The 26,368-nt window shown below is 39.3% G+C and overlaps 3 protein-coding genes across 3 annotated transcripts; 1 reads left to right on the top strand and 2 right to left on the bottom strand.

Moving 5' to 3' along the window:
• Window positions 1-10,668: 10,668 nt before the first annotated feature.
• LOC110875950 lies at window positions 10,669-11,292 on the bottom strand. Its single transcript, XM_022124141.1, has one exon. The coding sequence runs from the start codon at window positions 11,290-11,292 to the stop codon at window positions 10,669-10,671; it is 624 nt and encodes a 207-aa protein (XP_021979833.1).
• A 4,994-nt stretch (window positions 11,293-16,286) lies between these two features.
• Window positions 16,287-21,429, top strand: LOC110875949. Its single transcript, XM_022124140.1, has 2 exons — window positions 16,287-17,754; window positions 17,861-21,429. The coding sequence occupies exons 1-2, from the start codon at window positions 16,287-16,289 to the stop codon at window positions 21,427-21,429; spliced, it is 5,037 nt and encodes a 1,678-aa protein (XP_021979832.1).
• A 3,762-nt stretch (window positions 21,430-25,191) lies between these two features.
• On the bottom strand, window positions 25,192-25,983 carry LOC110875947. Its single transcript, XM_022124139.2, has one exon. The coding sequence runs from the start codon at window positions 25,981-25,983 to the stop codon at window positions 25,192-25,194; it is 792 nt and encodes a 263-aa protein (XP_021979831.2).
• Between the last annotated feature and the right edge of the window lie 385 nt (window positions 25,984-26,368).

Raw genomic sequence — 26,368 nt, 5'->3', positions numbered from 1 at the left:
CTACCCCAGCTGGTTAGACTCATGGGTTATATGCTTATGCCTTCCAACATTTTAATACACAAAAGTCCTTATGTCCAATATCCTTGTAACTAGCTTTATAACATTGAAACAATGCTTCTAGTTAAATTTTGGTGTTTCGGGTAGTGTCCGGTTGTTCGGTTGGTTACTGCTTCGTTAAGGTGCAAAATTGCGCAGTTTAGTGTGCTTTATGTAGGCGTTTATGACAGTTTTGATTCTCGACACTTAGGAAGGTATTCTGGACCATTAAACCATAATTCTGCATTATAATTTGATGTTAAAATGCTGAAAATTGCTGAATTTTGTTGTTTTCTGTAGAATTCTGCAATTTTAGTGTGTTTCGGGCACTTAAATCATCACTCGGAATGCAGTCCTATGATCCCCTACTTTCCTACACACTATGCTAGTGTTATTCTTGATTTCGGGGCTCATTTTGTGTCTTAACATCATGTCTGTCTGAGTACTGAACTCCCGTCAGTACTTCTAGTTTGTCTGATAACTGTGCTAGCTTTGTTCTGTGCACTAATTGAACCATACTGTGTTGCATGTAATAATGATAAACAATCTTGCAACATGAAATGCCTTTGTATGTATATGAAAGTATTCAGAAAATCATTCGTCTTGTTAATTCAATCATGCACTGTCATCAAAGTATACTTTACTGTTCATTATTGTACGGAATACATGGAAAAGTGCCAGTTGTCACATTCTCCCCCCGTTAAAAGAATTTCGTCCTGAAATTCAAGCTGTGTTATCGGTTGTAGGGGAGTTGTGAAATAAATGTGGATACTTAGACTTGATTTGGTCTTCATGTTCCCAAGTAAATGGGCCATGATGTGAATTCCAACGAACTTTGACAAGTTTAAAACGACTTATCCGTGTTTTGTGGACCTTACAGTCCATAAGCTTAACAGGTTCTTTGGTAAATTGGAGTTTGTCGTTGATGTCAATCTCATTTGCGGGAATGACGACTGCTTCTTGAGTAGGACTTTTCCTGAGGTTAGACACGTGAAACATGTCGGGGACACTGATAAGTTCTTCTAGAAGTTTTAGCTTGTAAGCAACGGTTTCGATCCTTTCCAGGATCTTGAAAGGTCTAATATAGTGTGGGTTCAACTTCCCACGCTTTCCAAATCGTACCACGCCTTTCCAGGGCATGACTTTCAATAAAACCATATCTCCAACCTCAAATTCCAATGGTTTCCGCCGCTTATCAGCGTAGCTTTTCTGTATACCACGTGCTGACTTGATACGATCACGTATCTGAACGATCTTGTCTGTAGTTTCCTAAACCAACTCTGGACCAATAAGTTATTTATCCCCGGTCTCTGCCCAACACAGCGGAGACCGACACTTACGTCCATGGAAAGCTTCAAACGAGGCGGCCTGAATGCTGGTGTGATAACTATTATTGTAGGAACACTCCACTAAGAGCAAGTGAGTATCCCAACTTTCACCAAAGTCCATCACACAAGCACGTAGCATGTCTTCCAAGGTTTGTACCGTCCGTTCACTTTGGCCGTCCGTTTGAGGGTGAAAGGTTGTGCCAAGGTTCAACTGTGATCCAAATGCTTGCTGATACGATTGCCAGATTCTCGATGCAAATCGACCATCTCGGTCGGATATGATAGGTACAGGCACTTCGTGACGTGCCACAATCTCCCTGAGGTATATTTCTGCTAACTTCCTCGTGCGGTCTTTCTCATTGATCGGTAAGAAATGTGCAGACTCCGTGAGTTGATCAATAATCACCCAAATCATATCGTGACTTCTCGCGGCTTTGTAATGAAGTCCATTGAGATTTGTTCCCACTTCCTCACGGGAATCTCAGGTTGTTGCAACAGCCCTGATGGTTTTTGGTATTCTGCCTTAACTTTGGCGCAAGTAAGACGATTACCTTCCTAAGTAGCAATATCGGCTTTCATCTTGGGCTGCCAATAAAAGTCTTGGTACATCCTGTCGGATCCAGTATGGATAGAGTATCTTGACTTATGAGCTTTATTCAAAATAAGTGCGCGTAGATTGCCGAAGAATGGAACCCAAATTCGCTCCAGGAAGTACAATGTTCCATCTTCATTAGGCAACGATTGTGCTTCCATTCCATGTAATGCTTCAGCTCATAGGTTCTTCGATTTGAGCGCCTCTTGCTCAGCTTCACGAATCCAAGTAGCGAGATTTGTCTGTATGGTCATTTCTAAGGCTCGCATCCTTAGTGGTTTTGAACGTTCCTTGCAGCTCAAGGCGTCTGCTACAACGCTCGCCTTGTCCAGGTGATACTTAATCTCACAGTCGTAATCATTCAACAGTTCAACCCATCTTCGTTGTCTCATATTCAAATCCTTCTGATCAAAGATGTGTTGCAAACTCTTGTGATCAACAAAGATCGTGCAACGTTTTCCATACAAGTAATGACGCCAAATCTTCAACGTGCAATTCACTACACCTAGTCCAGGGTTGTGCATGGTGTAGTTCTTCTCATGATCCTTCGATCGACGTAACGTGTACGCGATGACTTTGTCTTGTTGCATCAACACGCAACCAAGACCTTGTCGAGAAGCGTCACAATAAACCGCAAATCCATCGGTACTGTCAGGTAAAGACAAGATGGGTACCGTCTAGGTTAGGGTTGTTAGCGGTTGAGCAATCTTTGAAAAGTTCTTTATGAATCGTCTGTAATAGCCTGCTAACCCCAGAAATTGTAGTATATCTGTTGGTGTCTTTGGGACTTCTCAGTTCTTGATTCCTTGGTCTTGGTAGGGTCGACATGAATTCCATCCTTATGCACCGTGTGACCTAAGAATTTCGCCTCGCGAATCCAAAGTTCGCATTTCGACAGTTTCGCATACAGTTGTTCTTTCTTCAAGAGTTCTAGGGTAGCTTGAAGGTGTCGCTCATGATCCTCCTGGGTTCGCGAGTAAACAAGAATGTCATCAATGAATATAATCACCAACTTATCCAGATATGGCTTACACACCCGATTCATGTTATCCATGAATACTGCCGGTGCGTTTGTTAAGCCTAATGACATGACAAGGAACTCGTAATGTCCATAGCGAGTCCTAAAGGCCATTTTAGGGATACTTTCTTCTTGTATTCGCAGTTGAGGATACCCTGACCTCAAGTCGATCTTCGAGTAGTAACTAGAGCCTTGTAATTGGTCGAACAAGTCATCAATCCTCGGCAAAGGATACCGATTCTTGATGGTTAACTTATTCACTCTCTGTAGTCGTTACACAAACGGAAAACTATCCATCCTTTTACTTGACAAATCACACTGGAGCTCCCCAAGGCGAGAAGCTTGGCCTTGTGAATGGATAACTCTTATATTTTGGACGGCGCAAGTCGATATGGTGCCTTGGCTACAGGAGCGACACCTGGAGCCAAGTCGATATGGAATTCGACTTGTCTCTGTGGGGGTAATCCTAGCAAGTCCTCGAGAGAGACTTCTGGAAGTTCCTTCCCAACGGGAATGTTTTCCAGCTTTGGCTCCTTGGTCTCCTTATCGACCACATGAGCAAGGAAGACTATGCGGCCTTTTTCGGAGGCACTCCTGTGCCTTTATGACCAATGTGGGATGTCGCCATCCTCCGCCTTATTAGGCCCAGCGTCCTTGCATCAACTGCATGAAGGCCGTGTACTATAAATGTTTCATCATTCGCAAGAGGGATGCGAATGATTTCCTCATGACAAACAGCCTCAGCTCTACTCTTGGATAGCCAATCCATGCCGACTACAACGTCATAACCTCCCAAATCAACTGGTAGGAGTTCAATAGAAAGTTCCCACTCCCCAAGTTCCAAAGTTAAAACCCTTAATCACCTCATATGCTTCAGCTAACTTTCCATTTGCCAATTCTATAGAATATGGGACGTCTAGCTTACTTAAAACTAGGCCAGGTATATTCTTAAATTCTATAGATACAAGGCTAAAGTCGGCGCCAGTATCAATCAAAACGGATGCATAGTGTTGGTTAATAGGGAACGTACCCGTAACCACATTGGGATCCTGGCGTGCTTCACGAGCTCCGATCATGAAGACTCTTCCTCGCTTGGTTCTTCCTGGGGCAATCTTTCCTAAAGTTCCCCTCGTCACCACAGTTGAAGCAACCTGGAACTCTTCCATTATCATCTCCGCCCTGGTTGTAGTTACCATTTCCTCCTTGGTTGGGATATCTTGTCCAACAGGCATCCTTGTTGTGTCCTTCTTTTCCACATTTGTCGCACTAAGGTCTCGGACATCGACCTTCATGGTGAAACTTGCATTCGTCACATCTCGGCTTAGTTCCCAAATAAACCTTACCACTGGCCTTATTGGTGGCTCCATAATCTTTCACGCCGCGAGGCGGGTTCGCTTCCCTTCTTTTGTTTGCATTTGAGTTGTCATGACTTACTTGAGTGCCTTTCTACAAGTTTGAAAACTTTCTTTTGTTGTCACCCGAAAACTCCACATGAGTCTCTTTCTTGTGTGCCTCAAATTTCGAAAACTTTCCCATACGGAGAGCTTCTTCAGTAAGTGTAACGCTCAAATTCATAACCTCTGCGATGGTTGGAGGCTTTGCGGCAGTAACCATGCTTAGGATTTGAGGCGCAAGTCCCCAAATAAACCGCTCGATTCTCTTGAATTCCGGCTCGACAAGACAGGGAACTACCCTTGATAAATCATGGAAACGCTTAATATACTCTGCTAATTTCGGACCATCCATCCTTAGGTTCCAGAACTCTATCTCCAGCTTCTGGATTTCAGCTCGTGAGCAGTACTTCTTGCGCATTAGCTCCTTAAGCTCATCCCATGTCACCGCGTATGCAGCAGTCTCGCCCAATGTTTGAACTTGGAGGTTCCACCATGAAAGCGCTTCGTCAAGAAATAATCCATAAATATATGTAACCCTCTGTTCAGGAGCACACTTGCTCATCCTCAGCACTGAGACGGTTTTATATACAGAGCGAACAAACGCGACAGCACCTCCAGTGCCATCGAAGTTGAGGGGCTTGCAATCCAAGAATTGCTTGTAAGTACAGCCGGTTAGGGGGTTATTTCCAGAGGTACCACCGCTATGCTCTGAGCGGATGGCCTCGTTCTAGGCAATAGCTTTTGAGATGCGTTCTTGCAATTTGGCTTAAGTCCTTGGCAGCGTGTTAGTGTCTGTGTCATGTCTGGGCGGCATTTTCTTCTGGCAAAAGGTATTGGGTAGGTTAGACAACATTCACCAATAATTTTCTATGAGGTATATATCACCACAAGCAAACATGTAATCACCTAACATCACATGCATATATAATCAACAATGTATAAGTAAGAAAACAACCACTGAGCTTTCATATATGTTCGACAACTTGACATATTGTTTTTAATAGAGAAAAACAAAATGAACTCGAGGTTACATCACCTCGGTCGTACAAGTTCCATAATATGAAAGTAGTAGTTATTTTCCTTCTACATTGGTCTTCTTAGGTCTTTAGTTTTACAAAAACGGGTATACTTCCCAAGGGATGGGGGTTGTGCATTTCTACCACGTATAGGGGGTTGGTATTTTGGTGTGTTATATTATTTTCAGGTTCCTAAAATAATATAACTAATACAATCAATTTACAAATAACACACAATTTGTGGCATCTATATATATACTCTCCTAATTATATACTTAGTCATTTTTATTATCAAAAATCAACCTCCAATATTTATAATTTTTGTAATAAAAATTATGGCAATTTTTTATATGAAAACCATGATTAAAATTTACTTGTAAACACTTGTTTAAAAATATTTTTCTAAGTATTTAATTTCTACAAAAACTTTGTCATAGTTTCCCCTTAAAAATGGAGGTTTCCATGCTTAAAAGCATATCATTTTCTTTTAGAAATTCATCACCAATCATCAACGATTTACACATAACTTACCAAGAGCCAAAAATATGCATTTTACACTATGACATGAACTTTGAAGTTTGTAAAAATTTGTAGTATTTTCACATGTTGTTTAGCAAGCTTAGTTATCTCTAAAAACATGATTTTTAGTTTATGAAACTCATTCTTGTGAATTTTGGTTCTTCACAACTTGTATGATGATTTTTCAAAAATAAATCTTCTTGTATTTTTCTTGTTACGAACATTTTTCTAGCTTTGATTGAACCCTAAAAACATGTTTACTTTCTTTAAAAACCATGATCATGTTAAATCTTGTAATAAACTTTGGTTTCTTGAAAATATTATCTTTGAAATCTTTTATTCTCAAGATATATAACTTGTAGAAATATTCATCATACACTATAACAACTTCATCTTCAAGTTCATGATTTACATAAAGGATGGTCATTATGATTTTCTCAAGATTCATCCTTATACTTGCTAGATAATGTGTTTAATCATCATCTAGCAAGTCTCGTATGATGATCTACATCATAAACACAAGAAATCAACAAACAAGTTTCATACATACACTAAAACAACTTTGATCTTCATGTTTTTAAGCTTTATGTTTATGTTCATGCTTATGTTTCTTTGAGATTCTTTAGATTAACAAATTACATGATACTTTAGCCACTAAAATTAGAAGTAAAAACAAGGTTAAAGGAGCTTACTACTAGCACTATGGCTAGGGAAGAACAAGTATGAAGATGATGAAGAAATGTGGTGGTTAATAGCTTTCCAAGAAGGTCCTTCCAATCTCCTTGCTTCCACCCTTCCTAACTATGCTTGAATCACCTTGTAGGATGCTTAGATTACTTGGAAATGGGCTAGAAAAGGATGTATATGTGTGGGTAGTGGTGGCCATGAGTTATGGGGTTATGGAGGAGGTTGTGTTTGATTTTTGAGTTATGGAGAAATGAGATGAAGACTCATGGGTTATATGCTTATGCCTTCCAAGATTTTAATACACAAAAGTCCTTATGTCCAATATCCTTGTATCATATCTAAATAAAATATTCAAGAAATTAATATGGTGGTGGGACCCACTTGTAACCGGTTATGGGGGGGGGTATCTTGTTTGGTTTCAACACTTAGTTGCATGAGCTAGTTACTCTTTAAGTGTTAATTTAGGTGTTAATTATGTTTAAGTGCTTTAAGTAGTAATATGATGTTTAGTGATCATAACTAGTTATGTAACATTGAAACAATGCTTCTAGTTAAATTTTGGTGTTTCGGGTAGTGTCCGGTTGTTTACCGGTTCGTTAAGGTGCTAAATTGCGCAGTTTAGTGTGCTTTATGTAGGCGTTTATGACAGCTTTGATTCCCGACACTTAGGAAGGTATTCTGGACCACTAAACCATAATTCTGCATTATATTTTGATGTTAAAATGCTGAAAATTGCTGAATTTTGTTGTTTTCTGCAGAATTCTGCAGTTTAGTGTGTTTCGGGCACTTTTGGGCACTTAAATCATCACTCGGAAGGCATTCCTATGATGCCTACTTTCCTACACAGTATTCTAGTGTAATTCTTGATTCTGGGGCTCATTCTGTGTCTTCACATCATGTCTGTCTGAGTACTGAACTCCCGTCAGTACTTCTAGTTTGTCTGATAACTGTGCTAGCTTTGTTCTGTGCACTAATTGAACCATACTGTGTTGCATGTAATAATGATAAACAATCTTGCAACATGAAATGCCTTTGTATGTATATGACAGTAATCAGAAAATCATTCGTCTTGTTAATTCAATCATGCACAGTCATCAAAGTACAATTTACTGTTCATTATTGTACGGAATACATGGAAAAGTGCCAGTTGTCACATGGGATAAATTGTTCAAGTAATTGAATAATTGTGAATGTGTAGGTGCTCCCGAAGAAAACTGGATGTCTAATCAACGGTGGAAGCAGCCTGGCACAAAAGGAGGAGGCTGCTGATCCCTACATCTGAAACAGGGAGTTTGTTCATTTCTGTACATAAATAAACCTTATTACAAAACCCTAAAAATTGAAAAATTTAAAAACCAAAAATATGTTTTCATTTTGTTAAAAAATTGAAAAATCAAAAATATGTTTGTTTTTAATTTTTTTCAAAAAATCAAAAATTTCAAAAGTATGTTGAGTGAATATGACAAAACCCTCACGGCGGATCAAACATGATTAATTTCACAAGATTGAAAAACGGTTTTCAAACTGTAAAATATCAATGTGTTGTAAATCATGGGGGTATATTTTCTGCAAAACAGAGCATGTGAAGCAGAAAATGGATGGCGAGACAAAGCTATCTACATCGGTTATCAAATTTTCTATAAATGTTTTGAATTTTAGGGGGAGTATAGCGTTGTCAGAAAATCCAAAAACATTAGAAAATTTGAAAAAGCCAAAAACATGATAAAATCAAAAAGAGTGTTGTGTAAAAAGAGGAAATGATAGTACATCAGTAGACAATCACAGTACGCTAAAAAAATGGAAAGTTAAATGTGATAAACGATCTCACTGATGATGTACCAGTAGGTTTTTACACGCTTAGTAGATTGTTTTCGAGATATAAACCTAAATATCAATACTTACTTATCTCGTGGGGAACATCTCTCGGATATATGGGTAACCCCCGAAATCTTGTTTGAGAGATTGCCTGATTCTAAGATACTAGGTCTTTATACTGTTTGATATCTGGGGTATTATACTTGGTCTTCTGATATTGCGGAAGCAATGGCCTAGACCTCGTATAATACTTTACGCGCTTTTAAAGCTTACCCTCTGCATAAAAATTGATAAAATATCGAAAGATACGAATCAATTGCAGTTGAAGAAAAGATTCTCTAAAGGGAACACACCTAAAGTCGAGCCATCATCTCTTTGACTGAACGGACGTTCATACCTGAGCTCTCAAGGTCTCGCACTAACCTAGAGTACAGATATCAAATTGGTATACTCACCTGTAAGACTGAATCTACGGAATTTTGATACGGGAGTATATTCTGAGGTGGGACACACGAATAAGTTTAAGTCCTTAAAACACTAATCTCGTATCAGTTGAACTTTGTGTGAAAATTATAGTGGATCAGTATACTGACAATCTAAGTGAATCCTTTAGAACTTAAAGTGTTTAAAGCTCAACGGTGCTAGTGATTTGTCATAAACTGATATGATCTCTGACACGAACTAAAACAAAAATATTTTCTGTAAATATGTTTGTAAATATTTCTTTATTGCTTTATGTTTCAGAAAAATACAAAAAGATTTTGATTTCTGCTTTATTTTCGACAACCAATGTCTGAAAGCTGAGTTTCAAAATCTAAGTATGTTGATCGTGTTTGTGAAAATAAAACAAGTTCATTAATTTGAAACTTGAAGTTTTTAATCAAAAATCAAAAACAGTTTGTGATATCTCCAAGGTCATTAATTTGGACTTGGATGATAAATCGTGAAGGTTTTGGATGTTTAAATTGATAAAATCTGTTGTAAAGAGCCAGGTTACGGTCTTGGTTGCTTAAACTGCCAAATATATAAAGTGTTTTGATAGGGGGAGTGAAGTCAAGTAATCCTGGAAATATTCATATTTTTATATTTGTGCAATAAAGCCAGGTTATTGATTCAAAAATTTTTTAAGAGCCATGTCATCAATCCTGGATGTTCAAAAATGCTTTCACTTATAAATGTTTGAGATTTGTAGATGTTGTACCAGATTACAATACCGATAGCCGAGTCTAAGGGGGAGTCTGAAGACGAGCTCGACGCAAGGGGGAGCTTGTAACCAGAAAGCCAGGTGTCGATCCCAAAAGCACGGAAGCTTAACGAAAGGGGGAGCCTAAAGAAAGAGGCTACCGCAAGGGGGAGCTAAAACTGAAGACAGATCCACGGGGAATCTGTTCGAGCAAGAGGGAGTCTGTGGTTTCTGAAGACGTTAAACCTTCAAGAAGACTCAGGGAGAGAGAAAAGACAAGATGCTACGAGATTAAGTGCGGCAATATCCAAGGGGGAGTCTGTGAGTGTAGGAATGTCTATCGCCTCCGTCAATTTAGTTCATAGCAGAATATTAGAAGAAAAGTTGATTTTATAATCTAATATGTAGGGAAAAGGCAAGGTGGCACTATTGTAATTAATGAGAACTTCCTTAAAAGCCTTGGCCTATAAATAGGAGGCTTATGACTTAGATTTAGAACTTTTGCCATTTTGCACATTTGAGGAGCTTGGAGCCTAGAGAGAGAAAGTAGAGAGAGAAAGTGCAAAAGGTGATTCGAGGTGCTTGTATTGTGTTACATATTCTATAGAATCAGATTATAGACGTTCTTGTGTTCGGTCCACGCACGTGTACAAATTTCGCATGTCACACGTGTCGTTCGCAATCGTTCGGGAGTCAAAACCGATCCTACATCTGCCTTCAAAATCATGAGTTGGGTTCGCATAACCATCTTGAATACAGATCCACATCCGTGTGTCCTGATATTCAATGCAAGACGGAAACCTCTCTTTCCATGTTAGATAGTTCTCCACTTTCATCATCTTAGGCGGTTTGTTTGTGGTACCAACATCATGCTCCATCCTCAAAAGTTCATTCAAATTTGTCATGTTCGACATTTTTTTTTTTGGGTAAAGGGTTACCCCGGTGATTTTATAAAAATAAATAAAAACAAGTAGGAAGCTGAAAATACTCCCTAGTTCTCTTAGTGGCATACCACTAAAGAGTGAAACACAAAACCAAAAAACAACCAATTACATCAAATGACATATCAAAAAATGGTCTTCACTCTTCATCCAAGAAGTCTTCCTTATCCATCATCCATTCTTCCAAGAACCGCTTGACATTCACATTCCGCTTGTACTTGAAAGAAGTTAATTTTAATCTGACAGTGTCGATAATATCATCAGCAAGTTGCTCCGGGGGTCTCAGCTTGTTTTTGAAGAGTTTCGAGTTTCTTTCCCTCCATATAGCATAGGCTGAAGCTGCCACCACTAATCTACTAGCCACAGCATAAACCGATCTCGAGTTTGCCGTAGCTACAAGTTTCGAAGTGATGTCATCCCATGTTTCTCGAACCGTACACATTCGGATTTTTTTCCTCACTTTATTCCATACCAGCTTCGAGTAAGGGCATTCAAAGAAAAGATGCTCATGGTTCTCTAACCCTGAATAACATAATACACAACACATGAGATTCATCGAACCTGTGACCGTATGGTTCCAACGTAGAATCCGGTCTTGTGTCCATAGCTTCTTCTTGTAAATAAGCCAGCAAAGGAACGGATGTTTTGGAATATTGAAAGCGGACCAAACAACCTTCGCCCATGATGTTTGCTGATCACGCCATCGAATAGAATCCCAAACCTCCCTAGATGAGAACGGAACCAGCTTGTTATCCGAATTCATCCATAAAACTCTATCCTTTGTATCCGCCAAGTTGAGAGGTTGGAGCTGAAATAGGATCGGGTACACGCTTCTCCAAGCTTCCGGCCAAACCATTGGCCGTCACTAATCGCCTCAGCCACTTTAGATTTGATATTAAAGCCATAGCGAGCCATCTGACGAGGAGTCACTATATATTGCAACGGGCACTCGGACGTCCATTTATCAAACCAAAGCGATGTGCTAAGACCATTAACAATTTTCGTCCATAAATGCTCACGAAAACTATCTTTGCATTTCATAAGACGTTTCCAGCCCCAAGGAGAATTAACTTGAACCGGAATGTCCCATATACTCCGGCCGCGCAGCCTATACAACTCTATCCAGGTAGTCCACAACGACTTCCTACCCGAAAGAATGCTGTAAATATGATACGCCATCAGAGATTTATTGACATCCGATATCCGCCTTATGCCCAACCCACCTTCCATCTTTGGAAGACACACCTCCTTCCATGCCACTTTAGCTCTACCCTTCGAACCCGACCCATTACCCCATAAAAACTCTTTCATTTTGTTCTCCAACTGTTTTATAATACTGACTGGCAGAATAAAGACCGACGCCCAATATACATGTATCGAAGAAAGCACAGCAACCACCAGTTGAAGCTTACCAGCAAACGAAAGAAAACGGTTCTTCCAGTCATTGATTTGTTTCTCCACACGCTCCACTAACACTTTGCAATCCTTACGCAACAAACGTGAAGCAATCAAAGGCACACCCAAGTATTTAATAGGAAGTTTCCCCTCCTCAAACGGAACCACTTCAGCTATTCTAGTCTTGGTCGAATCTGGCACATTGCAAAAAAATATAGTACTTTTCGCATTACTAGGCACAAGACCCGAGCATTCTTCAAACTGCTTCAAGGAACGCATAATAAGCTTTACCGAGCCGACATCCCCTCTAGCAAATAAAATGAGATCATCTGCAAAACACACATTAATTATCATTTGTTTCTCACATTTGTTGTGGAACCGAAACGACGGGTCAAGCTGAGCATTTTTGTTTAATATCATCGTTAGGACTTCCATGACCATTGTAAACAGGTACGGAGACATAGGATCTCCTTGTCGTAAGCCTCGTTTGCCTTTGAAGTATCCATAAATATTACCGTTTACACTCACGGAGAAAGACGTTGACGTAATACACTCCATAATCCACGATATAAACCTTGGCCGAAAACCAAACCCATGCAAAACATCTCGTAAAAATCTCCAATCCACAGTGTCATACGCTTTCTGAATATCAACTTTCATGGCACATCTCGGGGGACCCCTTTGCTGATGATAATTATACATAAGCTCTTGGGTCAACATTATATTGTCTGAAATCCTCCTACCTGGAACAAAAGCTGACTGATTTTCACTTATAAGATCCTTTAAGCCTTCAAGAATCCTATTCGTAATAATCTTGCTAATTCCTTTATAAATCACATTGCAGCACGAAATAGGTCTATAGTCAGTAACTGTTCCGGGAGTAGAGACTTTTGGAATTAGAGCTAAAAACGTGTGATTGATCTCCTGAAGCAACCTACCGGATTGAAAGAAATCAATGATAGCAGCCGTTACATCACCTCCAACAATCGACCAAGATTTTCTAAAGAATTCCGACGTAAATCCATCGGGGCCCGGAGCCTTGTTCTCGTTGATAGAAAAAATAGCAGCTTTCACTTCTTCTGGAACAATTGGTCTACACATGGATTCTGCCACGATAGGATTCAAAGTGACCGAGAAGCAATCCTGATTAACTCGGGTAGCCATACCCCCATCAGCGCCCAAAAAATCTCGGAAATGATTAACCAATGCCATAGAAACCTCTTCCCCATCATAAGTATTTCCAGCCGTATCTTTTATGAAGTTAATTTTATTGATATGGTTGCGACATTTCACTACGTTATGGAAAAAAGCGGTATTAGAGTCCCCAGCTTCAAGCCACTTTTGCTTAGCTTTTTGTTTCAAAAATCTCTCCTCATCTATCGTAGCCTCCTTGTATTTCTTTGCACACACTGATTCAGCTTCTTTAAGATCCATATTGAATGGATCCGCATCCAACCTACCCTGCAAATTGTCCAATTGTGACTTTAAATCAGCTACCTTTTTGTGCAAATTACCTTGTTTCCTCAGTAAAACTCGTAACGGATGTTTGAGCCCTTTTAATTTCTTTACAACACGAAACATTGGAACCCCAAGAACCTCCATATTCCAGCCACTGGCTACCACATCCAAAAATTCGCTTTTATGCGTCAAGAGATTAGTAAACTTAAACGGCTTTGGCTTATTCTGTTTGGCCATTTGAATTTTCAACAACCCTGGACAATGATCCGAAATACCATTCGGAAGGAACATGGCATATGCATCCACAAACTTATCAACAAAACTCACATTTGCCATGATTCGGTCCAACTTCTTTCGAATTCCAATACCTTTTTTTGGCCGTTGATTCCACGTGTAATGCATCCCATGAGCTCTAACGTCAAACACCTCAACGTAATTCACACATTCATTGAACTCTCTCATCGCTGCATTTACATCCGACGATCCCATGCACTTGTCATCCAGATTAAGGGCCACGTTAAAGTCCCCCATGATGATCCACGGACTAGACTGAACTACTCTCTTGTGCATTCTCAACGAATCCCAAAGCTGTTTCCTCTCCTGATCACTGTTACTAGCGTAAACAAACGACACATTTATCATAGTTTTATCACTTTTAAAATGGACTTGAACATGAATGACTTGGTTCGTAGCGTGCACCACCAATACGTCAACATTATCCACATTCCATCCTAGAATAATTCGCGTACCTTTGTTACACAATCTACCATTTGATGTCCATTCCCAATTCCGAAATACCTTCTTACACACCCCATCAAGATTCTCCACCTGTACATGCGACTCCAGAATAGCAATCACTTGTAAGTTATTACCCTTTACAAACTTCTGAACCTCTTTTTGTTTAAGGGGATGGTTCAAACCCCTAACATTCCAATGATATATAATGTTGAAAACCAAATTTAGGATTTTCCAGAGTCTTTTTTTGTCCTAAAAATCCAAGGAATTCAACGATGCAAACGGTTTAGTCAGGTGAGCTACGGATCACTTTCTATTCATGAAAATGTGAATTTTTTCTTACGTTTGCCAGAAAATATTCCACCGTTTTAAATACTCTACTAATTTCGCTAGTTAATCACTTAAATTCGCTGTTAATTTCGCTGATCAGGGAGGTTATATAATTTCGCTGGTTAATTCCTCCAGATAATTTCGCTTGCAGGTTAATTTCCCTGGCACGACGACTGTTAATTTCGCTGATCACCGTAATAATGTCGCTGAGGACAATTAAAACGGTTAACTACGCCGGTCAGTTAATTTCGCAGGTCCAGACTGCGAAATTATTAAATACTCCAGTAAATTTGGAAACTTAATCAGTTCAAAATTTTGAAGATTTTCCAGATCCTTTTAACAGTTTCCTGCAGAATCAAGAAGCAAAATATCAGTAATATTTTAAAAAAACATGAAGAACACAAAGAACAGTCTTCGAATCTTCAAATCTTTTCCAGCCAAAATTCTTCAAGAAATCAAACAAAAACTGTCCCGAAAACCTGCAAATCAGCAAAACTAAAAACACAGTAAGATCAAAACAGCCACAAATTCGCAGAAATATATCAAAACTTAAGAAATTCGAAAACCCTAATTTTCAGGTTTAAAATTTTTGAAAATTTCCACCCAAATCTGCAGACACAATTCTGAACCGAGCTTCTACAAGAGCTTAAAGCTCTGATACCAATTGTAGGTCCCCTGGTTCGTACGGATCATCACAGAATCGTCAATCCAATCTAGAGTGCGGAATCCTCTGGACTAGAATAGCACAGAAACGAGTAGAAAACAGAAATTACTATCAACCGGGTTTTTATTGATTATCAAACACAAGTATTACAATCAATCAAAACCCTAAATTCGTCCAAGCCTCAATAATCTCACAAAAATCCTCTCTAAAACGTTTTGGCTGATTAACCTAAAGCCTAATGCAAAGCCTTGTTTATATAACACAAGGTTGCAACTTTAGGCTAGGGCTTCCTACATGGGCAAAGCCCAATTCGTCCCCCCTTGACCCAATGTGGGTTTGGTTTAGCCCAAAGTCTAACTATTACAAAGCCAAACCTGCTAACCGTTTATCGTTTAACTAATTACAAGATATCCAAAGACCAAATCTAAGCTGTTGTCACAAATATGCACCAACACTCAAGCCTCAACTTTTAAAGTCCAGGTGTTAAATGCTCTAAGCATTTATTTTTATGAACAAAGTACAAAAACACCCGAAAAACCAAAAAAAAAGCCTAAGTTTACCCATTACGTTATCTTTCGAGGTACTAAAATCGGTAATTTTTAGTAGATGGGAAACGGTGGCTAAACACATTCAATGCCCCAACCCAATTTATAAAAAAATTACAGATTTTCAAAAGGCTATAGAAACTACAAGAGAGCATTTTGGGATATGTAGCTTTTAACATTTGTAGAAATGGCAAAACAAAGTCAGAACAAGTGATTAAAGCCCACGAGGAGTTAATCACTAAGTTACAAGAACAACTTATACAATAAGGAAAAAATACACAGTATATATAAGATAAGATTGAATACAGTCAACACAGAGAAAAAATGGCTTCTCTGGCGATTTTGGCGATTTTGGCAGACCTCCTAAAACCCTAGCTTGTTCTTGATCTTCTTCCTTAATTTTCAATCGATCTGGGTTAGGTATTGGGGTGTTATCGTTCCCTCTAAGTAGGGTTCTAGATTGCAATCCTGGTTTCTAATCTTTTGACGTTGATTTTAGGGTTTTTCTTTTCGTTTCTTGCTTTGCTAGGGTTCTGCCGTTCGTTCATTATTGCCGTAGGTTTTGTCGTTTTTGAGTTTGTTTTCACGTTGCATGCTTAGGTCATCTGCTTCTTTTTTTCTTTCGTATGCATGGAGCACACTTATGATAACAGTTTAGAGGATCTAGGGTTTCAGTCCTTCTCTGAAAGGATGCATGGGGATGTCTTTATCAAGTCAAGCAATGCAAACCAGCCGAACCAAAAGGATTCGCGTGATATGTCTTCTTTTTGGGCTAGTCTGGATGCTAAATCGTTAAACATTGATGGATCGTCGATGTTGCCGAGGAGGGCTGTCGGCCAAAAGGAACCTAGAGTGATTAACATAATTGATGAATTGGAGAAGGTATCGGTTCCGGTTCATGAGGCAAGTATTGATGCAGATCGGAATAAAGAGGAGCCTGCCGTTAAGGTCTCATATGCGGATAGGGTAAGGAATGCTGCTGTTGTAAAAAAAGAGGTGAATTTCCGGAAGATGGATTCTGGAGAGACAAAACCTGATGCTGATGTTGTCATCCCTCGTGAGGTAATCCGCAAAGCTCAACAGAAATTTGTCAATGTTTTATATGGTTACTTCTTGGGTAATCGGTTGTCGTTCCCGGTTGTTGAGTACTATGCTAAGAATGTTTGGGCTAAATTTGGTTTTAATAAACTCATGATGAACGGGGATGGTTTCTTTTTCTTTAAGTTTGATACTAAGGAGGGTATGGAAAAAGTGTTGGAAGGTGGTCCTTGGTTGATCAGGAAGGTGCCGTTATTTCTTAACGTCTGGTCCCCGTCCATTAGCCTTAAGAAAGAAGGAATTAAATCTGCTCCGGTTTGGGTGAAGCTCCATAATGTGCCTATTGCGATTTATAATGAGGATGGGTTAAGCTTGCTAGCTTCTAAGATTGGTGAACCAAAACGGTTGGATGGTTATACAGCGGATATGTGTTCGGAAAACTGGGGCAGGAGTAGTTTTGCTAGGGCATTGATTGAAGTTAATGCAGACCATGAGCTTAAAGACCGCATCGTTGTTGCTATCCCGAAGCTTGAAGATGAGGGATATATTAATGAAGTAATCAATGTGGAATATGAGTGGAAACCTCAGAGATGTTCTGTATGTTGCATTTTTGGGCATAATGATCAAACCTGTGGGAAGAATGAGAACAGGAAAACTAAACAAGTTGTGGTGGATGATGAGGGTTTTATAACGGATAAGAGGAAGACGGTACGAGTAGGAGTGGTTCCAAGGAAACAAAAGCAAAAATTCATTTACAAGCCTAAGTTCAATAAGTCTGATCCGAGTACATCTGGTACAAAGGATGTAAATGTCAATGATAAGAAGAGTGATAATGTTAAAACTCGGAACTCGTTTGAAGCATTGTCGAAGATAGATGACATGGAAGGGAAGGAAGATAATGATAGGGAGGGAACAGGTAATTGTAACAACGGGGGTCAACCTAAGATCGTTGAGGAAGTAGTGGAGACAATTCCAACGGAAATGGCGGCTTTTATGAAAAATGACAACCTGGGAAAGGGTTCTGAGGGGGCAAGCACTCCCGGTCATAGCGGTCTCCATGGTTAGCATCCTATCCTGGAATATAAGGGGTTTGAACCAACCCCTGAAACAAAGGGAGGTTCGTGTTGTGCTTTCTAATAACAAGGTTTCGGTTTGTGCTATCTTAGAAACTCATGTGGAGGTTGTTAATCTGGATAGGGTTTGTAAAAATGTTTTTAGAGGTTGGAATTGGACGTCTAACGGGGGAATCTGTGAACGTGGTACTAGAATTATTCTCGGTTGGGATAGTGATGTAGTAGATGTCATGATTTTGTCTCAAACTGATCAAGTTATACACTCTCAGATCTGGTCCAAAGCTGATAATTCGAGTATTTTTTGCTCTTTTATCTATGCGAGAAATAAATACCAAGAACGAAGAAGCTTGTGGGAGGATTTATGTAGACATAAGCTTTTATGCTCGGATAAGGCTTGGTTCGTCATGGGGGACTTTAATTCAGCTCTCAGCTCAGATGACTCGCTTTTTGGGCCATCTAGTCGGTCGATAGGTATGCGGGAATTTTGTGAGTGTATTGAAGAGACGGAGCTTATAGATGTTAAGGGTCATGGTCTCCATTTCACATGGAACCAGAAACCGAAGGAAGGAGTTGGCTTGTTAAGGAAAATTGATAGAGTAATGAGTAATGTTAAGTGCCTAGATTTGTTTCCGGATGCTTACGTTATTTATCACCCTTATCGTGTCTCGGATCATACGCCTTGCATTCTGAAGTTGACTAATGTTACTAACAATTCTCGGCCAAAACCATTTAAGTTTCCGAACTTTATTGTTTCAAAACCAGAATTTAAAGTCTGTGTGGAGAAACAATGGGCGAAGAAGATTGATGGGTTTGCTATGTTCTCGGTTGTTAGTAAGCTTAGAAACCTGAAACCGGACCTCCGCAAAATCCTGTTTCAACAAGGCAACCTCCATAAGCGAGTTCTTGAGCTTCGTTTGAAGCTAGATGCGATCCAGGAACAGGTTGATGCTAATCCTATGGATGTGAATATTCGGAAAATGGAGCTCGAGTGTCTCCATGACTTCAAAACTGCTGCCTATGACGAGGAATGTTTTTTGAAACAAAAATCGAAGGTGGAATGGCTTTGTGCGGGGGACTCTAACACGGCATTCTTTCACAATTCTGTTAAATGCAGGAACAAGCGCACCAAAATTCAGTGCATTAGAGATGTGAATGGCAATAGGTTTGAAGGGGATGAGGCCGTGCACGCTCTAGTTGATCATTATTCAGCGTTTTTGGGAAAGGAGGATCAGGTTACTTTTATGAATATGGATGATGTTTTTGTTAATGTCATTAATCCGGAGAATGCAGCTAATATGGTCCGACAAGTAACGCGGGAAGAAGTAAAGAATGCTATGTTCAGTATAAGTGAAATCAAAGCTCCGGGGCCGGATGGCTACACTTCAGCATTCTTTAAGAATGCGTGGGATATAGTGGGGCACGAGGTAACGAATGCAGTTCTTGATTTTTTTGGGAACGGCAAGATCCTTAAACAATTGAATCACACAATCTTGGCCCTTATTCCTAAAGTTGATACCCCGGATTCTGTTCTTGACTATCGCCCTATTTCATGCTGTAATGTACTCTACAAATGCATTAGCAAGATTATAACTGACAGGATTAAAGGGAGTTTGGATTCTTTGGTTAGTATCAACCAATCTGCGTTCGTCCCAGGCAGACAGATCTCCGACAACATTCTGTTAACCCAAGAGTTGATGCACAACTATCACTTGAACAAAGGTGCTCCGAGATGTGCGTTTAAAATTGACATCCAGAAGGCGTATGATACTGTAAGTTGGGTGTTTCTAGAGAAGATTCTTAATATGTTTGGCTTTCACAAGACGATGGTGAAATGGATTATGGCATGTGTCACAACGGCAACGTATTCTTTGAGTATCAATGGAAATCTCCACGGGTTTTTTAAAGGTAAAAGGGGTCTTCGACAAGGGGATCCAATGTCTCCATACTTGTTCACTCTTGTTATGGAAGTTCTTACCTTATTACTCCAAAAGAATGCTCGTTCGGGTACGTCTTTTAAGTTCCATGCGCAGTGCGTAAAGCAACGAATTATAAATGTCTCTTTTGCGGATGACCTCTTTATTTTCGTTCATGGGAGTGTTCATTCGGTTAGAAAGGTTAAAGCTGCCCTGGAGTTATTCACGGGTATGTCGGGGCTTGTTCCGAGTCAGGCTAAAAGTACAGTGTTCTTTTGTAATGTTCCCCAACAAGTCAAAGCTGAGATCCTCAATGAAATGCCGTTTCAGGAAGGATCCTTACCGGTAAGATACTTGGGTGTGCCGCTAGTTTCGTCAAAGTTAAGTGCTGGGGACTGCAAAATGCTAGTGGACCGTTTGGATAAGAAAGTTAATAATTGGATGACAAAAACGCTATCCTTTGCGGGTAGGGTTCAACTCATCAATTCCGTCCTGTCTTCTATGCATATATATTGGGCTTCGGTTTTTGTTATTCCGGCTAGGGTTGTCAGTGAGCTGGAAAAACGTATTCGGAGGTTCCTTTGGAATGCCGGGAGTGCTGGGAAAATTAAAGCCAAAGTGGCTTGGTCCGACATTTGCCTTCCTAAAGTGGAGGGAGGCTTAGGAATTCGAAGAATTTGTGATGTGAATAGGGCCCTTATTACGAGACACATATGGAGTATCCTTGTCAAGCGGAAATCGCTATGGGTGCAATGGATTTATGCTCACAGAATTAAACATCAGAATTTTTGGAATGTCCAATGTAGGGGATCCGTAAGTTGGGGTTGGAGGAAACTCTTAGGGATTCGCAATATGGTCCGGCCATTTATATGGAACGTCATTCGAAATGGAGCTCATACAAATGCATGGAGTGACAACTGGTGTCACTTGAGCCCTCTTAGGGACTTTATCACTCCGCGGCACATTGCTAATGCAGGTTTCAACCTTCAGTCTTCGGTGGCGGATATATTAGATGCTAACGGTCAATGGAGATGGCCTCAAGCTTGGTATGATACTTACCCAGTTTTAATTGGCTTAACTATTATTCGGGATAACTCCCAATTACATGACCGAATGGTTTGGAAAGATCTTGAGGGAAACGAACGGCAATTTAGCTCGATGGAAGTTTGGCATGCTATTCGTCTGCGTAGTAATACAGTTAGCTGGGCAAACATGGTCTGGTTCAGTCAATGTATCCCGAGGCACTCGTTTCAGCTGTGGTTAGTGATCAAGAATAAATTGAAAACCCAAGACAGGTTGAAAGTCTGGGAGGCGGGTAGTGAAACAAACCTAAGATTAATGTGCTGCCCTTTATGTCAGCGAGACCGTGACTCTAGAGATCATCTTTTTTTCGCGTGCAACTTCTCTTCGCAGGTTTGGATGAATGTGAAATCGTTGGTGGACATGAAGCAAGTTAATGAGTTGTGGAGTTCAGTTTTGGCATGGATGGAGCAATACTCGAGCTCAACGAACTTGGAACATATCGTTAGCAAGCTGGTTCTAGCGGCTTCGGCTTACTTTATTTGGCAAGAGAGGAATAACAGATTATTTTCCAGGATGCAATGTTCAGCTACTCAAGTATCTGAGAAGATTAAAAGTTCCGTGCGTTTTCGGTTGATGGGCTTCAAGTTCAAAGGTCATTCTGACCACAACCGTGTTCTAAGAAAGTGGAAAATCCCGTCAAGGGCGTCGGATGAAGACCCGGGCTGAGGTGATCGTTCTGTAGGGTCTAGTTTGTGTCTGTTTGTGGTTGTTTGAGTGGCTGTTTGTGGTTGGTTTGTGTGTTCTGGTTGTTTTTCATTTTCTTTCCTAGGCTTGGTATGCCAAGTCTAGTAGGTGTGTTCGTTCTGGCACACCCTTGTAATGATTTTAGTTGATTTATAAAATTTACCGGGGTAACCCTTTACCCAAAAAAAAAAAGATTGAATACAGTCTATTAAAACAAAAAATGGTTCTTCTCGAGGAAAAATATAGACAGTTACTACAAAAAATTGAGAAAAAGGAAAATACAACAATAAACAGAAACTATGAAATGTTTAGGATTGGAGTTCTTGATACACTATGGAAGCATAGTCTAAAGCCTATAATAGAACGTTTTCCTGAGTTTAAATTGTCACACCCTGACTTTTGCGGAAACGTGGTTAATTTGGTATGACTTCTTAATACCATAGCATTCAATCATAACAACGCTATATGATAAAAAACATGAGATGTTCATCCATTAATAAAGTTTAGAAAATACCACAAGATACTTGTCTTGAAAACATCGATACCAAAATAAGTTACAAACCATAACATGTTCAACTGAGTTCATAAAGACTCCACAAAAGACTTTAAATAAAACCTGAGTTTAGAAACATGTATCCCGTCCAGGATTAGGATACACCCCCTAAACTCAACACCCATGGATAACATCTCTTATTTCATGACGCAGCTTGAAGACACATGCATACCCTGCCTGATCCACTAGTTCCCTGAAATACATGTAATTTGAAAAACATCAACAAAAGTTGAGCGAGTTCATGTGTATGTCTGTGTGTATAAACCTTTAAAGTATGTCTGTATGAATGTATGTCCCTGGTATGTAGAAATAAGGAAAAAAAACAGATCACCAATGGGTTGCAAAGCCAATGGTATGTGTGAAATGGTGCAGGAAGACTCAAACCTAGCAGATTTGTTACCGGGCCTCCGGCTGGAAGACATAGTCCTATGGGCCACCCTAGTCCCCATGGGTGTGGGCTCGCTATACCCAAATAGATCTATCACTCATGTCCCTCGGTTCTACTACGAGGATTAATTGCCTTAAGTGTTGTACCCACCTTTCACATGATCTAGCAGTAAATCCTCCTTAAGCTAATCATACCATGTATAAAACGTTTGTAATAATCGTAACATGTATTTCACCCCCGAAGTATAAAACTGAAAACAGTTAAAAGAAAAGGGGGACATGAACTCACAGTAATGCGTCTTCAGTACCGGCAACTCAAATTTCCGCAGCTAACACGACTACCTACAGTGTACGACGAACGGGCCATGCCTTGGCTTAGAGTTTAACGTTTTTGAGTTGCGTTTCTTATGTTCCCAATATTATTCCAAGTTATAATTATTTGTTAAAATAATAATTATTTTAACTTTAAATTATATTTAATGTTTGGAATAATTGTCTAATCAATATTTTCGTATTAATACTTCTCAAGTATTTAATTTCGTATTTTCCTTCCCAAGGATGGGGGTATCTTATACATGTATTTTTCGTATTCTCGTATTTGTATTCACAAAATAATATATTTCTAAAACAATATACTTTAGAAAATATATATAACTTATTTGTCAAAAATAATGTATCCCAAGAAAATATATATTTTTCCCAAAAATCATATATCTTCAAAATATACTAGGAAAATATATTTTTATCTCCCAAAAATAATATATTTTCTTTTTGTCGAAAATATGATATAACTTGTCGATATGTACAAAAATCATATTTTCAATCCTTTCGTTTCCAAAATAATATTTACCAAAAATATATTGTAAAGGTATTTCTCGGAATATTTTGTAAGTTACGTTTTAGTGTTTGGTTTCACAATATCAAGTGCAATGTAATTTTTGGTATTATTTTGTAATTGTAAATTCCATGGTATTTGTTAAGTTATATTATTTTACCCTAAAATAATATAACTATTCCACAAAGTATACAATTATTCACACAAGTGTCTTTAATATAAAATATATATTCTAAATATATACTTATCCATTTTTATTTACAAAACCAACCTCTGATACTTTGTATTTTTGTCACAAAACCTATGGCAAAGTTTACATGGGAAACCAAAGTTTAAAACATACATGTAAATACTTGCCTAGAAAATATTTTCTAAGTGTTTGTATTTTTAGAAAATTTCGCCATAGTTTCCCCTAAAAATGGAGGTGTCCTTGCTATTTAGCATATCATTTTCTTTTCAAAATCAACACATAATGATCAACAATCAACCCTAAACAATATTATACTTACTAAGTGCAAAAACTATTCCATTTACAATACAACATTAACTTGATCTTTCACAAAAACGCGTAGTAACTTGGTAAAGTGTTTAGTAGCCTTAGTTACCCTCCAAAATATATTTACTACTTGGTAAACTTCATTCTTGGAATTTTTAGATGTTTACAACTTGTAAACATATTTCACAAAAATGTTTATTTATTAGATCTTCTTGTTTCAAAAGTATTTCTACACTTATTTTATCACTAAAAATACTATAGGTTTAATAAAAACTATGATCTTTCAAAAATCATCTTTTTAAACTTGGTTCTTTTAGAAGAATCATTCATAAATCTTGGATCTATAAGTTCACTAGGTTACTTTGATCATTGTTTTACAAGAAATCATTTTTATCCATCAAGTTTTTTTTTTGGGGGTAAAGGGTTACCCCGGTTAAATTTCATTCAACAAAACCAAAACAAAACAAGTGAGGGACAATGTATCACCCCAGTTCTCTAGAATGACATGCCATTGCTAGAGTAGTAAAAAAAACACGCAACAAACTGCAAACAAAATAACAAAACAACGAAAACTCGACAAGCTGCGACCCACTGTTGCTATCCCATATATTGATGGTAGTGGGTATTCAAAGGCGGAAGTCAACATTGATTATGATTGGGAGCCTCTAAGGTGCTCCTCTTGTTGTGTGTTTGGTCATGATGACAGCTTGTGCTCGAAGAACATTCAGGTATCTTCTAGTGGGGATGCTGAAAAGAATAATGATGAATTTCAGGTTGTAGGGGGCAAGAAGAAGAAAGTGAACAACCAAGGCATCCACATGAAAAATCAGAAGCCTAAGGTAGTTTACAGGCCAGTTGTTAACCCTAAACCAAAATCGTCCTTAAAGAGCCCGTTGCAGAATCAGGTTTCAACGTCTAACCCGTTTGACATTCTGAGGGATGATACTGGTAATCAGGGAGGTACCACTGTGGGTCGCGTGGAGAAGAAACCGTCGAGTAACAGGCAGGAATCGGATGAAGAGGAGGTTGAAGAAGTATATAATGAAACTAGTGCATTTATGACATCGGGTACTCATCCTTCTTCTTCGAAAGCAGGGGCAAGCACCTCTTCTACCAAGTTCTCTAATGGATAGGCTGTCTGCTTTTCGTCTGAAGGGGCTGTTGTTTTGTGGCTTCTTTATTTTCGATGATGGTGGTTGAGGATTATGTTTTATGGTTTTTGCATGTTTGTCTACTAGATGTCGTGTTATGATGTATAGTAGACTAGGTTATGGGGTTTTTAGGTATTTGGTTGTTGGTTTTTGTGTTTGTTTTACATATATGGGGCATGTCCTGTATATGAACTAGTGTGGAACTCATCCTCACTACTTGTACTTATTTGCGGTTGCATTTTAATAGAATCACCGGGGTAACCCTTTACCCAAAAAAAAAAGCAAGTAACCACACCATGGCTACGGACACACGAGAACAAAGTCAGCCAAAGTCATCTTGGTCTAACAGCAACTCACGAGGAAGGCTCCACTCGCTTAAGATTTGGTTCACGCTATTCGTCCTTCGAAACTTCATTGTATGTAGTTTCATTCTAACAGTCATCAGGACCACCTCGATAAGTTGAGCCACATTCCTTTTGTTAGCCGAGAACAATCTGTTGTTACGTTCTTGCCAAACAAAATAAGCCGATGCCGCCACCACTAGTTTACCAATAATGTGAGTAGCATGTTTTGAAGCCGGATGATGCCTTAGGTAATCCATGATATCGTCCCATCTCTTCCCGATCATTTGCATGCCCACTTTGTCACGAACCCCATACCATACTTGAGATGCAAACTCACACTCAAAAAATAGGTGATCATGAGAGTCCGGCCCCAAAGTACATAAGGAGCAACACAATAAATTATAATTTGCATTACCCGACGCCCGCCAGTTGCACATGATATCCTGTGTTTTAAGTTTCTTGCAAACGATAAGCCACATAAGAAACGAATGCCGAGGAATAGCCTGTGGATACCACACTATACGATCCCAATCAACCGGATCTTGGATTTCACGAATATCATTCCACACCCCAAAAGTGCTATACTCCATATCTTCACCACTTCTAGACCGCCAAAAAGCTCTATCTTGAACTTGTGGGAATAACGTGACATTCTCGAGCTGTTGCAAAGCCGGAACTCTAGCTACCCAAGAGTTCGGCCAAGCCCACCCCCCGTTATGAACCATATCCGCAACCGTAGCCCCCATCTCAAGACCCGCATTTGTTATCATTCTCGGAGTGATGAATCAGCTCAATGGACATACGGCATCCCATTTATCAAACCAGACTTGCGTATTAGTTCCATTGCCCAATTTAATCCAGATGTGTTGGCGAATGATCGACCTTAATTGGAGAATCTTACGCCAACCCCACGTAATGTTGTTCCGAATAGGCACATCCCAAAAACTTCTACCCCTAATACGATACGAGTGAACCCATTTAACCCATAAGGATTCCCTATGAGTCAAAAGGCTCCAGATATGCGCTACCATAAGAGCATTGTTCATGTCATAGATTCTCTAAATGCCCAAACCACCTTCTGTCTTAGGCAAACACACGCGACTCCATTTAACTTTAGCTTTAACTTTGATGTTATTTCCTTGAGCCCATAGAAAC

The sequence above is a fragment of the Helianthus annuus genome, chromosome 9 (genome assembly GCF_002127325.2).
Source record: "Helianthus annuus cultivar XRQ/B chromosome 9, HanXRQr2.0-SUNRISE, whole genome shotgun sequence".
In the NCBI taxonomy this organism is placed as follows: Eukaryota; Viridiplantae; Streptophyta; class Magnoliopsida; order Asterales; family Asteraceae; genus Helianthus; species Helianthus annuus.
This window is presented reverse-complemented; position numbering and strand designations above follow the sequence as displayed.

Bases quoted from the DNA above. Each gene is read 5' to 3' on its own strand.
- LOC110875950 (XM_022124141.1), bottom strand. From the start codon at position 11,292: ATGAATTCGGATAACAAGCTGGTTCCGTTCTCATCTAGGGAGGTTTGG.
- LOC110875947 (XM_022124139.2), bottom strand. From the start codon at position 25,983: ATGATAACAAATGCGGGTCTTGAGATGGGGGCTACGGTTGCGGATATG.
- LOC110875949 (XM_022124140.1), top strand. From the start codon at position 16,287: ATGGAGCACACTTATGATAACAGTTTAGAGGATCTAGGGTTTCAGTCC. The intron at 17,755-17,860 runs GTTAGCATCCTA...GTGCTATCTTAG, and splicing joins CGGTCATAGCGGTCTCCATG to AAACTCATGTGGAGGTTGTT.